The sequence below is a fragment of the Polyodon spathula genome, chromosome 36 (genome assembly GCF_017654505.1).
Source record: "Polyodon spathula isolate WHYD16114869_AA chromosome 36, ASM1765450v1, whole genome shotgun sequence".
In the NCBI taxonomy this organism is placed as follows: Eukaryota; Metazoa; Chordata; class Actinopteri; order Acipenseriformes; family Polyodontidae; genus Polyodon; species Polyodon spathula.
The window spans coordinates 5,575,439-5,589,664 of NC_054569.1; the positions used below are offsets into that span (position 1 = coordinate 5,575,439).

The 14,226-nt window shown below is 44.0% G+C and overlaps 1 protein-coding gene across 1 annotated transcript in view; it reads left to right on the top strand.

The window, feature by feature from the left end:
* Positions 1 to 13,472, top strand: part of LOC121304016 (deleted in malignant brain tumors 1 protein-like) — a 36,794-nt gene extending 23,322 nt beyond the window's left edge. Inside the window, exons 3-8 of the mRNA XM_041234957.1 lie at positions 342 to 656; positions 6,541 to 6,855; positions 7,087 to 7,392; positions 7,550 to 7,858; positions 11,606 to 11,737; positions 12,398 to 13,472. Coding sequence (XP_041090891.1) covers positions 342 to 656; positions 6,541 to 6,855; positions 7,087 to 7,392; positions 7,550 to 7,858; positions 11,606 to 11,737; positions 12,398 to 12,588 — 1,568 coding nt within the window. The 3' untranslated portion in view covers positions 12,589 to 13,472. The remainder of the gene's footprint in view (positions 1 to 341; positions 657 to 6,540; positions 6,856 to 7,086; positions 7,393 to 7,549; positions 7,859 to 11,605; positions 11,738 to 12,397) is intronic.
* The last annotated feature ends 754 nt before the right edge of the window (positions 13,473 to 14,226 follow it).

Genomic DNA, 14,226 nt, shown 5'->3' on the forward strand with positions numbered 1-14,226 from the left:
TGTGAGAGGCATTTCAAGTGTGACGGTTCAGAAAGTCGCATTGGAGGCTGCAGAATGGCAGAAGTCCAGCAGCTGTAGACATGGTGTTTCATGTGTGAAAGCTGCATTCCGGCAGGCTGTGACACGCCGCGTAGTTCGAGCTGCACGTCGTTCTGCTGGGTACTGGGACAGATGAATGAAGAGACAATTGGTTCAAGTGTTGTGAAGTTTTCTCCTGGGTCGGGGGGAGGAGCTGATTGGTCACTGTACAATGAAATTCAATGAGGGACACTGCAGATTTAAATAGCATCTACAGCATGAGATCTGAGACTCAGAACCCCTGTCAATGTCTTCTTTTTTAGAGAGCGCTGATGTGAGGCTGGTGAATGGCAGTGGCAGCTGCTCTGGGAGGGTTGAGGTTTATCATGATGGCCAGTGGGGGACAGTGTGTGATGATAAGTGGAACACGACAGATGCCCAGGTTGTGTGCAGAGAGCTGGGCTGTGGCGTCGCTGTGTCTGCTCCAGGAGATGCACAATTCGGACAGGGGAGTGGAACAATCTGGCTGGATGACGTAGCGTGCCACGGATCAGAGACCTCACTGCACAGCTGTGGATCACAAGGATGGGGAAAACACAACTGCGGTCACAATGAGGACGCTGGAGTGGTTTGCTCAGGTAGGAAGGATTTCTTTTTTTACAATTAACGTTAAAAATCAATTCAAGATACTTGCATTTTTATTTTTGCATTTCTGGTCCTGCGTACCCCAGACTTCCCTTAGGCATACCGCCAGGGGTTACAGCAACAAAAACTATTTTGGTAGAATATACTGTGTATATAAATAACAACTGGACAGTGTAACAAGGATGTACAGAATGGGATTAACCTAAGTGCTGTGTTTCATGCAGGTGTGATGACAAAGCCATCAGTCTCACTGCAGTCCAGTTACCCTTCATTTCGACCTGGTGAAGTTGCCCCATTCACATGCACTGCTCCCTCCAGACTCTACACAAGCATTGATTTTTATTTGTACAAAAGCGGGTCTGGAAACATAAATTTGTAGGTAAAAACCAACAAATCAGCCAAATTTGGACAAGAAAGCACGAAGCAATCTGTGACCTGAGTGAAGTGAGAGAGAAAATGGCAATATGCTACTGTGAGGACGTCCCTCTTCAGCAGGAGGTGGGAGGGACTTCCCCCTCACAGCAGGGCCCTGATAGGGCAGCTTTTTTATGTATGCTCAGTGATTGGCGGTCAGGGAGGGCTCTTCCCATTCGGTAATGGTTGTCATTCCATTGGAAGGGAACTACGTTAATGCAGCAGTTAGGGTTGAACTCAACACCACAAAAGCAGGGAAATGTGGCATTAGGGTTTTTAACCCTAACTCGCCATTCCCACCCCCACACAAGCAGCCAAAGAAACCAGACAGCACAAGCAACCGCAGACTGATGTCATCAGGTAAGACATAGAACAGGCAACTCTTTCCAGATGAGACATCCATCATCACGGTCCAGCTTTACAAAAATACAACTATATTTGCATGCACTTTTGATCTCAATGCAAGTATGAAAGTAATTGACATGTCTGAACACACTATTATCATTTTTTAGCATTTCAAAGCATTCAAATAGCCATAAGGCTCATTCCAGCAGATGTACTGTTGCCTCAATGCGCCTATCCTGTATTCATTGAGTAGGTCTTTCCATTCACTGTTCACAGCTGTCATCAGTGTGAGAGGCATTTCAAGTGTGACGGTTCAGAAAGTCGCATTGGAGGCTGCAGAATGGCAGAAGTCCAGCAGCTGTAGACATGGTGTTTCATGTGTGAAAGCTGCATTCCGGCAGGCTGTGACACGCCGCGTAGTTCGAGCTGCACGTCGTTCTGCTGGGTACTGGGACAGATAAGAACATAAGAACATAAGAAAGTTTACAAACGAGAGGAGGCCATTCGGCCCATCTTGCTCGTTTGGTTGTTAGTAGCTTATTGATCCCAAAATCTCATCAAGCAGCTTCTTGAAGGATCCCAGGGTGTCAGCTTCAACAACATTACTGGGGAGTTGATTCCAGACCCTCACAGTTCTCTGTGTAAAAAAGTGTCTCCTATTTTCTGTTCTGAATGCCCCTTTTTCTAAACTCCATTTGTGACCCCTGGTCCTTGTTTCTTTTTTCAGGCTGAAAAATTCCCTTGGGTCGACACTGTCAATACCTTTTAGAATTTTGAATGCTTGAATTAGGTCGCCACGTAGTCTTCTTTGTTCAAGACTGAACAGATTCAATTCTTTTAGCCTGTCTGCATATGACATGCCTTTTAAGCCCGGAATAATTCTGGTCGCTCTTCTTTGCACTCTTTCTAGAGCAGCAATATCTTTTTTATAGCGAGGTGACCAGAACTGCACACAATATTCAAGATGAGGTCTTACAAGTGCATTGTACAGTTTTAACATTACTTCCCTTGATTTAAATTCAACACTTTTCACAATGTATCCGAGCATCTTGTTAGCCTTTTTTATAGCTTCCCCACATTGCCTAGATGAAGACATTTCTGAGTCAACAAAAACTCCTAGGTCTTTTTCATAGATTCCTTCTCCAATTTCAATATCTCCCATATGATATTTATAATGTACATTTTTATTTCCTGCGTGCAGTACCTTACACTTTTCTCTATTAAATGTCATTTGCCATGTGTCTGCCCAGTTCTGAATCTTGTCTAGATCATTTTGAATGACCTTTGCTGCTGCAACAGTGTTTGCCACTCCTCCTACTTTTGTGTCGTCTGCAAATTTAACAAGTTTGCTTACTATACCAGAATCTAAATCATTAATGTAGATTAGGAATAGCAGAGGACCTAATACTGATCCCTGTGGTACACCGCTGGTTACCACACTCCATTCTGAGGTTTTTCCTCTAATCAGTACTTTCTGTTTTCTACATGTTAACCACTCCCTAATCCATGTACATGTGTTTCCTTGAATCCCAACTGCGTTCAGTTTGAGAATTAATCTTTTGTGCGGGACTTTGTCAAAAGCTTTCTGGAAATCTAAATAAACCATGTCATATGCTTTGCAATTATCCATTATCGATGTTGCATCCTCAAAAAAATCAAGCAAGTTAGTTAGGCACGATCTCCCTTTCCTAAAACCATGTTGACTGTCTCCCAGGACCCTGTTACCATATAGGTAATTTTCCATTTTGGATCTTATTATAGTTTCCATAAGTTTGCATATAATAGAAGTCAGGCTTACTGGTCTGTAGTTACCTGGTTCAGTTTTGTTTCCCTTTTTGTGGATCGGTATTACGTTTGCAATTTTCCAGTCTGTCGGTACCACCCCTGTGTCAAGAGACTGCTGCATGATCTTGGTTAGCGGTTTGTAAATTACTTCTTTCATTTCTTTGAGTACTACTGGGAGGATCTCATCCGGCCCAGGGGATTTGTTTATTTTAAGAGCTCCTAGTCCCTTTAACACTTCTGCCTCAGTTATGCTAAAGTTATTTAAAACTGGATAGGAACTGGATGACATGTGGGGCATGTTGTCAGTATCTTCCTTTGTAAAAACTTGTGAAAAGTAATCATTTAACATATTTGCTATTTTTTTTTCTTCCTCTATGATTTTGCCATTTGTATCTCTTAAACATTTAATCTCCTCTTTGAATGTTCTCTTGCTGTTGTAATATTGGAAAAACATTTTGGAATTGGTTTTAGCTCCCTTAGCAATGTTCATTTCTATTTCTCTCTTGGCCTTTCTAACTTCCTTTTTGACTTGCGTTTGCAGTTCCGTGTACTCTTTCTGCGTACTTTCTTTTTGGTCCTTTTTTAATGCTCTGTAAAGTGCCTTTTTTCGCTGAATATTTTTTTTAATTGATCTATTAAACCATTTTGGCAATTTAGTTTTACATTTAGATTTGTCTACTTTAGGGATGTAATTGTTTTGCGCCTCTAGTACTACATTTTTGAAGAACAACCATCCTTCTTCTGTGGGTGTTTTCTCTATTTTACTCCAATCTACTTCTGTTAGTCTCTGTTTCATACCTTCATAGTTTGCTTTTCTAAAATTGTAAACCTTAACTTTAGTCTTTACTTTTGGGGATTTAAAAAACACTTCAAATGAGACCATGTTGTGGTCTGAGTTTGCCAGTGGTTCTCTGACCTCTGTTTTAGTTATTCTATCTTCGTTATTTGAAAAGACTAAATCAAGGCATGCCTCCCCTCTAGTGGGTGCCTTCACAAATTGTGTTAGGAAGCAGTCATTTGTCATTTCCACCATTTCTATTTCATCCTTCGCGCTACCCACCGGGTTTTCCCATTTTATTTGGGGGAAGTTGAAATCCCCCATTAGTATGGCTTCTCCTTTGCTACACACATTTCTAATGTCATTGTATAACAGATTATTGTGCTCACCGTCTGAATCTGGCGGTCTATAGCATGCTCCTATTATTATGCCTTTTGAATTTTTGTCTGTTATTCTGACCCATATTGATTCGGTTTTATTTTCTTTGTCCAGGTTTAACACCTGGGCTTCAAGACTGTTTCTTATGTATAGCGCTACCCCTCCTCCTCTTCTGTCCTGCCTGTCTTTCCTATACAGTGTATACCCACAAATATTATATTCGTCCCCATCACTCTCAGATAACCACGTTTCTGTAACACCTATCACATCATAGTTACCTGTTAGTGCAGTAGCTTCAAGTTCTAGAATTTTGTTTCTGATACTTCTAGCATTTAGATAAATACATTTAATGGTTGTCTTACCTGAGTTGTTGTTCTTGTTTTGATGCGGTCTCCCTTCTGTTTTTTTGTTGATTTCTCCCCCCTTCCTTTCTAGTTTAAATGCTTCCGAACCTGCTCGAGGATCTTTTCTCCGAGTAGACTAGTTCCCTTGTTATTTAAATGCAGTCCATCCCGTCTATACAGATAGTCCTCGTTGTAGAATGTGGTCCAATGATCAAGATAGGTGAAGCCTTCCCGTGTGCACCACGTCTTCAGCCATTCGTTTTGATTAATTATTTCCAGCTGTCCATATGGTCCTTTGCAAGGTGCGGGGTAGTATACCAGAAAATACCACAGTTTTGGTTTTCTCTTTTAATTTCCTTCCTAGCTCTCTGAATTTATTTTGCAGGGATTTTGGTCTGTCTCTTCCAATGTTGTTTGTACCGATGTGGACGACTACTACCGGGTCGTCTCCTGTTCGTTCTAGGAGCCTGTCCACGTTTTCAGTGATGTGCTTGACCGAGGCTCCCGGAAGGCAGCACACTGTTGTAGTAAGGGGGTCCAAACTGCGAACTGAACTTGCTGTGTTTCTCAATATGGAGTCCCCAACAATCATGACCTCCCTTCTTTTTGCTGTCTGGTCACCACTGTCAATGGGGTCCTGGATGTTGTTCCTTTCATTCTCTTGTTGTTGGTTCTGCTCATCAAAATTCTGAAGTGACTCAAATCTGTTGGTTGTTTTGATTTCTGGTGGTTGTGTTTGACGAAGTTTCTTTTTTTCCCTGCTTCTGCCTACCTGAACCCAGCTGTTCTGACCTTCTATCTCCCTGGTGGCTTTCAGTCTGTTAGGGGTGATGCAGACTTCCATGAATTGTGGGTGTGCCAGTTCCTCAAGATCCTGTTGCTGTCTCACTTCCTCCAGCTCCATTTCTAGCATACTTACTAGTTTATGCAAATCCTGGATCGCGCGGCACTTTACGCACACTTGGTTTAGCTCCGCTGGGTTTTCTCGGATTTCCCACATCAAGCAGGTGTCACAGATTACAGGCTTGAAGACCATGTTGAGGTTTTTTTTTTTTAAGTTTAGTTTCTTCTGCAACTGTCAACCTGCTTTCAAACTGCTTCGAAACTGCTCTGTACTTTTCCACGCCTGTACTTCTCCCACTCGCTGTCGCTTCCACTCGCTGTCGCTGGGAAGACTGCCTCGTTTAACTGCGTTGTTCTGCTGTGCTGTCGGCTCCTCCCCTCGCCCGTGTCTCAAAACGGCGCTGAATTTGAATCAGCTGCTCCGAGTTTCAGCTTGTTTGTTATCAGAAAAACACACGCGGCTGTGTTTCCCCAATGTCCCGTTTTCTGATTAAAGCAATTCAAGATGCAATTTCTCCTTTCTGCTTCGAAACTGCTCTGTACTTTTCCACGCCTGTACTTCTCCCACTCGCTGTCGCTTCCACTCGCTGTCGCTGGGAAGACTGCCTCGTTTAACTGCGTTGTTCTGCTGTGCTGTCGGCTCCTCCCCTCGCCCGTGTCTCAAAACGGCGCTGAATTTGAATCAGCTGCTCCGAGTTTCAGCTTGTTTGTTATCAGAAAAACACACGGGGCTGTGTTTCCCCAATGTCCCCTGTTTTCTGATTAAAGCAATTCAAGATGCAATTTCTCCTTTCTGCTTCGAAACTGCTCTGTACTTTTCCACGATGAAGAGACAATTGGTTCAAGTGTTGTGAAGTTTTCTCCTGGGTCGGGGGGAGGAGCTGATTGGTCACTGTACAATGAAATTCAATGAGGGACACTGCAGATTTAAATAGCATCTACAGCATGAGATCTGAGACTCAGAACCCCTGTCAATGTCTTCTTTTTTAGAGAGCGCTGATGTGAGGCTGGTGAATGGCAGTGGCAGCTGCTCTGGGAGGGTTGAGGTTTATCATGATGGCCAGTGGGGGACAGTGTGTGATGATAAGTGGAACACGACAGATGCCCAGGTTGTGTGCAGAGAGCTGGGCTGTGGCGTCGCTGTGTCTGCTCCAGGAGATGCACAATTCGGACAGGGGAGTGGAACAATCTGGCTGGATGACGTAGCGTGCCACGGATCAGAGACCTCACTGCACAGCTGTGGATCACAAGGATGGGGAAAACACAACTGCGGTCACAATGAGGACGCTGGAGTGGTTTGCTCAGGTAGGAAGGATTTCTTTTTTTACAATTAACGTTAAAAATCAATTCAAGATACTTGCATTTTTATTTTTGCATTTCTGGTCCTGCGTACCCCAGACTTCCCTTAGGCGTACCGCCAGGGGTTACAGCAACAAAAACTATTTTGGTAGAATATACTGTGTATATAAATAACAACTGGACAGTGTAACAAGGATGTACAGAATGGGATTAACCTAAGTGCTGTGTTTCATGCAGGTGTGATGACAAAGCCATCAGTCTCACTGCAGTCCAGTTACCCTTCATTTCGACCTGGTGAAGTTGCCCCATTCACATGCACTGCTCCCTCCAGACTCTACACAAGCATTGATTTCTATTTGTACAAAAGCGGTTCTGGAAACTACAGCGCGAAACAGAGTGCTGGATCTCCACAGACCAGCGTGACTGTCACTGTGACTGTCGTCTCCGAGGCACAGCAGGGGAGCTACAGCTGTGTGTATAAAGTGCAGGATAGAACAGAGAGCTTCAGCTCCCCTCATAGTGACCCTGTACACATCACAGTGGGTGAGTGTCTTCTATCAGCTTCCCTGCCGAAGCATTCAGTGCTGGGTGGACTTGATCCCACAGTGACGCTTAGGTAATCTTAAGGCAGTCTTACCCAACTGCAATGACTCTAGTTTAGGCATTCCTGAGATCTGACTGCTCTCCTTTCTTTTCCCAGTGAATCTGAAGCAGCCGAATATCTCTCTCAGCCTGGCTGCCAGTGCTGTTACGAGAGGAGACAGTTTCAATATCACCTGCAGCTCTGCTGAGCAGCACACAGAGGGCACCTTCTACCTCTTCAGACTCCCTGCAGGGTTCAATGAGAGTTGGAGCCTCTCTGCACCAGCCAGCAATCAGTCTGCCCTGTTCAGCTTCCATGCCGCAGACTCCACACACAAGGGCAATTACTCCTGCCGGTATCAGAGCCGGGTATCAGGGAGAGTGTTTGAATCCCCGCTGAGCGAGCTGCTCTGCATCACACTCACAGGTAAGCAGACTCAGTGTGTTTGAATCAGTGAGCCGCTCTGCATCACACTTACAGGTAAGCAGACTCAGTGTGTTTGAATCAGTGAGCCACTCTGCATCACACTCACAGGTAAGCAGACTCAGTCAGTGTGTTTGAATCAGTGAGCCGTTCTGCATCACACTCACAGGTAAGCAGACTCAGTGTGTTTGAATCAGTGAGCCGCTCTGCATCACACTCACAGGTAAGCAGACTCACTCAGTGTGTTTGAATCAGTGAGCCGCTCTGCATCACGCTCACAGGTAAGCAGACTCAGTGTGTTTGAATCAGTGAGCCACTGTGCATCACGCTCACAGGTAAGCAGACTCACTCAGTGTGTTTGAATCAGTGAGCCACTCTGCATCACACTCACAGGTAGGCAGACTCAGTCAGTGTGTTTGAATCAGTGAGCCGCTCTGCATCACGCTCACAGGTAAGCAGACTCACTCAGTGTGTTTGAATCAGTGAGCCGCTCTGCATCACACTCACAGGTAAGCAGACTCAGTGTGTTTGAATCAGTAAGCCGCTCTGCATCACACTCACAGGTAAGCAGACTCACTCAGTGTGTTTGAATCAGTGAGCCGCTCTGCATCACACTCACAGGTAAGCAGACTCAGTCAGTGTGTTTGAATCAGTGAGCCACTCTGCATCACACTCACAGGTAAGCAGACTCAGTCAGTGTGTTTGAATCAGTGAGCCGTTCTGCATCACACTCACAGGTAAGCAGACTCAGTGTGTTTGAATCAGTGAGCCGCTCTGCATCACACTCACAGGTAAGCAGACTCAGTCAGTGTGTTTGAATCAGTGAGCCGCTCTGCATCACGCTCACAGGTAAGCAGACTCAGTGTGTTTGAATCAGTGAGCCACTGTGCATCACGCTCACAGGTAAGCAGACTCACTCAGTGTGTTTGAATCAGTGAGCCACTCTGCATCACACTCACAGGTAGGCAGACTCAGTCAGTGTGTTTGAATCAGTGAGCCGCTCTGCATCACAATCACAGGTAAGCAGACTCAGTGTGTTTGAATCAGTGAGCCACTCTGCATCACGCTCACAGGTAAGCAGACTCACTCAGTGTGTCTGAATCTGATTAGAGGAAAAACCTCAGAATGGAGTGTGGTAACCAGCAGTGTACCACAGGGATCAGTATTAGGTCCTCTGCTATTCCTAATCTACATTAATGATTTAGATTCTGGTATAGTAAGCAAACTTGTTAAATTTGCAGACGACACAAAAGTAGGAGGAGTGGCAAACACTGTTACAGCAGCAAAGGTCATTCAAAATGATCTAGACAAGATTCAGAACTGGGCAGACACATGGCAAATGACATTTAATAGAGAAAAGTGTAAGGTATTGCACGCAGGAAATAAAAATGTACATTATAAATATCATATGGGAGATATTGAAATTGGAGAAGGAATCTATGAAAAAGACCTAGGAGTTTTTGTTGACTCAGAAATGTCTTCATCTAGGCAATGTGGGGAAGCTATAAAAAAGGCTAACAAGATGCTCGGATACATTGTGAAAAGTGTTGAATTTAAATCAAGGGAAGTAATGTTAAAACTGTACAATGCACTTGTAAGACCTCATCTTGAATATTGTGTGCAGTTCTGGTCACCTCGCTATAAAAAAGATATTGCTGCTCTAGAAAGAGTGCAAAGAAGAGCGACCAGAATTATTCCGGGCTTAAAAGGCATGTCATATGCAGACAGGCTAAAAGAATTGAATCTGTTCAGTCTTGAACAAAGAAGACTACGTGGCGACCTAATTCAAGCATTCAAAATTCTAAAAGGTATTGACAGTGTCGACCCAAGGGACTTTTTCAGCCTGAAAAAAGAAACAAGGACCAGGGGTCACAAATGGAGGTTAGAAAAAGGGGCATTCAGAACAGAAAATAGGAGACACTTTTTTACACAGAGAATTGTGAGGGTCTGGAATCAACTCCCCAGTAATGTTGTTGAAGCTGACACCCTGGGATCCTTCAAGAAGCTGCTTGATGAGATTTTGGGATCAATAAGCTACTAACAACCAAACGAGCAAGATGGGCCGAATGGCCTCCTCTCGTTTGTAAACTTTCTTATGTTCTTATGTTCTTATGAATCAGTGAGCCGCTCTGCATCACGCTCACAGGTAAGCAGACTCAGTGTCACAGCATTGCTCTTGTTTAGTGCATTTCTCTCTAGACTGCATTGCTCTTGTTTAGTGCATTTCACCCTGGACAGCATTGCTCTTGTTTAGTGCATTTCACCCTAGACTGCATTGCTCTTGTTTAGTGCATTTCACCCTGGACAGCATTGCTCTTGTTTAGTGCATTTCTCCCTAGACTGCATTGCTGTTGTTTAGTGCATTTCACCCTAGACAGCATTGCTCTTGTTTAGTGCATTTCACCCTGGACAGCATTGCTCTTGTTTAGTGCATTTCACCCTGGACAGCATTGCTCTTGTTTAGTGCATTTCACCCTGGACAGCATTGCTCTTGTTTAGTGCATTTCACCCTGGACAGCATTGCTCTTGTTTAGTGCATTTCACCCTAGACTGCATTGCTCTTGTTTAGTGCATTTCACCCTGGACAGCATTGCTCTTGTTTAGTGCATTTCTCCCTAGACTGCATTGCTGTTGTTTAGTGCATTTCACCATAGACAGCATTGCTCTTGTTTAGTGCATTTCACCCTAGACTGCATTGCTCTTGTTTAGTGCATTTCACCCTGGACAGCATTGCTCTTGTTTAGTGCATTTCACCCTGGACAGCATTGCTCTTGTTTAGTGCATTTCACTCTGGACACCATTGCTCTTGTTTAGTGCATTTCACCCTGGACACCATTGCTCTTGTTTAGTGCATTTCACCCTGGACTGCATTGCTCTTGTTTAGTGCATTTCACCCTGGACAGCATTGCTCTTGTTTAGTGCATTTCACCCTGGACAGCATTGCTCTTGTTTAGTGCATTTCACCCTGGACAGCATTGCTCTTGTTTAGTGCATTTCACCCTGGACAGCATTGCTCTTGTTTAGTGCATTTCACCCTGGACAGCATTGCTCTTGTTTAGTGCATTTCACCCTGGACTGCATTGCTCTTGTTTAGTGCATTTCACCCTGGACTGCATTGCTCTTGTTTAGTGCATTTCACCCTAGTCGTTTGACTCGTTTGTAACATTTATCCCTTTCTGTGACGGGGTATCTACCGGCAGCAACTAGACCCAGAGAGCTGCGGTTTCGAAGTGCTGGTGCGCACTTTATTAAACAAACAAAACACACAAACAAATAAACAGGCACAACGGCCAAAATAAAAGCTTGAACAAAACAAAGTTGCTGTCAGGCTGGGCATTCGCCTTCACTGACCAAGTTCTCCAAGACAATACAAAAATCACAGCGTACGCACGGACTCACGCACTCACTCACGCACCCACCCACGCACGCACACGCACGCACGCACTCAAACCCCTCCACCAAACAAAGGATTTCTAGCTCTTTTTAAACACCAATTATGTAATTGGGGAATGGCCACACCTGTGATTGCTGGCAGGGATAGATTTAACCCCGTCCCTGCCACACTTGGTGAATCTTAATGTCAGCTCACCCATGCCAGTAACGCTGGTATGAAACACAGCAGAGAAGCGGAGGTGGAGATTTATCGGTGACTCTGCTAATTCATTGGTTTGCCTGATATTTTTTTGAGTATTCAGATGCTTGAGGATTTCAGTTGTTTAACAGTTTCCTGGCTCCTGTGCTGTATTTCAGAGTCAGTCCTGGTTCCAGTGGTGGCTGCTATGAGTGTGGCCGCGCTGCTGCTGCTGCTGGTTCTCATCCTCGCGCTCCTGAGATGTAAAAAGAGAAGGACAGAGAGCAGCCAGGAGGGGTTGAGCTCTGCAGGTGAGCTGCACTGATACCAGCAGAGAGGGCATCAGTCTGATTCTATGTTTACACTGCCTGACACCTTTATTAGGAGAGAGTGTCTTGAGGGATCCATTCAGTCATTCATGGTCACGCCGGTGCACAGAGGCAGGCAGAGGATCAGTTCAACACAAACAACGGGATTGCGATCATTGTGCTGGCCATGGAAGAAGTCTCTGCCATTGTCCTCAAACCATTCCGAATTCTAGCATCAGAGTAGCCATCCAGGGCCAGCATTATTGGGTGGTCTGTAATGACTAGACTACAGATGTTTTGAATTGCACTTGGCTACAATACAATCAGTGTTATAAACAGATTTGAATCTGTCAGGTCCTGTGTGATTGCTACGTTATTATGAGGATCCTCTGGGTGGGCATGCCCTGGTTTGTATGAGGATCCTCTGGGTGGGCGTGCCCTGGTTTGTATGAGGATCCTCTGGATGGGCGTGCCCTGGTTTGTATGAGGATCCTCTGGGTGGGCGTGCCCTGGTTTGTATGAGGATCCTCTGGATGGGCGTGCCCTGGTTTGTATGAGGATCCTCTGGGTGGGCGTGCCCTGGTTTGTATGAGGATCCTCTGGGTGGGCATGCCCTGGTTTATATGAGCTAATTCTGATATTGTTGTATGTGCTTCTTTCCAGTCAAGATGGATACATACATTTCTAAAGGCGCTGGTAAGCTGCTCACTGAGGACACTGATGCAAACTACATGAATGTGGAGTTTGATACAGACGCCAGCGGTGACATGGACTATGAAAACTGTGACTTTGGAAGCATGCACGGTAGCAGGGGCGGGGCTGAAGATGATGATATCTATCAGAATTTTAGCTAACAGTAAACATTCTTTTTTTGCCAGTATAGAAATAACCACTAGGGGTGCTCTCAAGAATTTCCTCTTGAAAGTTTGCTGAAAATTGACTCACTGTTTCAGGAAGGGAGTAATCACCTGTCCGGTCTGCTCAGACATAGTGCACCAAAATATGCTGTTGACAGTAACATAAAAACAGTATTAGCTCATTAGAATAATATTTCTAGACTGTATTCATTAAATGCTATTTTTTAACCACAGGGACTGCTTCTGCAAAGACTGCTAACAGCAGCTGTTCTGCAGGGAGGAAGTGGTTTTAGAAATGACTACTAAAGGGCACCTCTGTGCCCTCCACAAATTAATAAATAAGAACATACCTGTAAAGAGATCATTTCCAGAGGCAAACCGTGCTGCTGCTTAATATTGTAATGTACACAGGGCAACCTTATCTTATGTAATGTTTGATATATTGGTTTAATATTGTAATGTACACAGGGTAACCTTATCTTTCTATTTGTTTTAAGTATGCACCTGTAACTTGTATGTTAATTTGTTTTTAACCAATTTTAACAGTGGGAGACGGTGGCAGTGGGTTAGAGCATGTGGGATTGATTCAGGAATATATATTTATAGTGTTACACACATATCGCTTTCCTTTTTATATTAATATGCACTTGGTTTGGTTTCCTTCACTGAATATGTAATCACTGTGTGTGCTTTATTACATTATTCTGATTTTGTGCTTATTTTGTGCAAATTCTTTTCTTTTTTTTAAAGAAAAATATAAAGTCTACTTTGCAGTACACACATCAAATTCTTCAATGAACTTCAATGAATTCTTCCCAATTCAACCCAATTCCTTTAGAACTTGCCATGTTTTCATCATAAAAAATAAAAAAGAAGTCTAAGATTTTTTCTGGCACGTGTTTTTTTTTTCTGCAAACATACTCGTTTCTATGAAATGTAATCGTCTTCATCCGCATGAAATAGATAATCAACTTTTCTGAAATACCGTAGTTTCAGGAGCAGTGGCAGGGAGCCGTGGCAGCCCACGGGGGTGGGGTGGGGTGGGGTGGGGGGATGGGGTGGGGGGGGGTTTAATAATAGCCCCCACCACTTTGTCAAGTGTTATACAACTCCAAGGAGGTGTGACGCAGGCCTGGGTTTTGGGATGGAACCACGTAACAGTCTGGCATTTTGGCTGGTTCTTGTCTTTCGAAGGAATATGACGTCAACACGAGTGGGAAAGCTTGGAAGCATTTTTAATCGGAGAGAGAGATCTGCTTTCCAGAACTTTTCAATTCAAATATAATGTGGTATTCTGCTTTACTAATATAACAAACTATGGGTGACTATTACTTTATATACATGATCATGTTATACACGGGTGTAAGAATCAGCTTTCTGTGGTGATCTACTATTTTCTTTCAAATACTTGCAATACTGTATTTCCTGCATAAAATGTTAGACCTATGCTGGCACAATTTATCTTCCAGTGAATCTATTCCTATAAAAAATGGCCCTTTAGAAACCTCTATAACAGTGAATGCCAAACACTTAGCAAAAACAAACAAACAGAAATAGGCCTGTAACTTTCCTTACTTGAAGCAGCAGCGTCTTCTTCTCCAGGTCGACTTGGTCGTCTTTCCGGCTGCTTCTTGT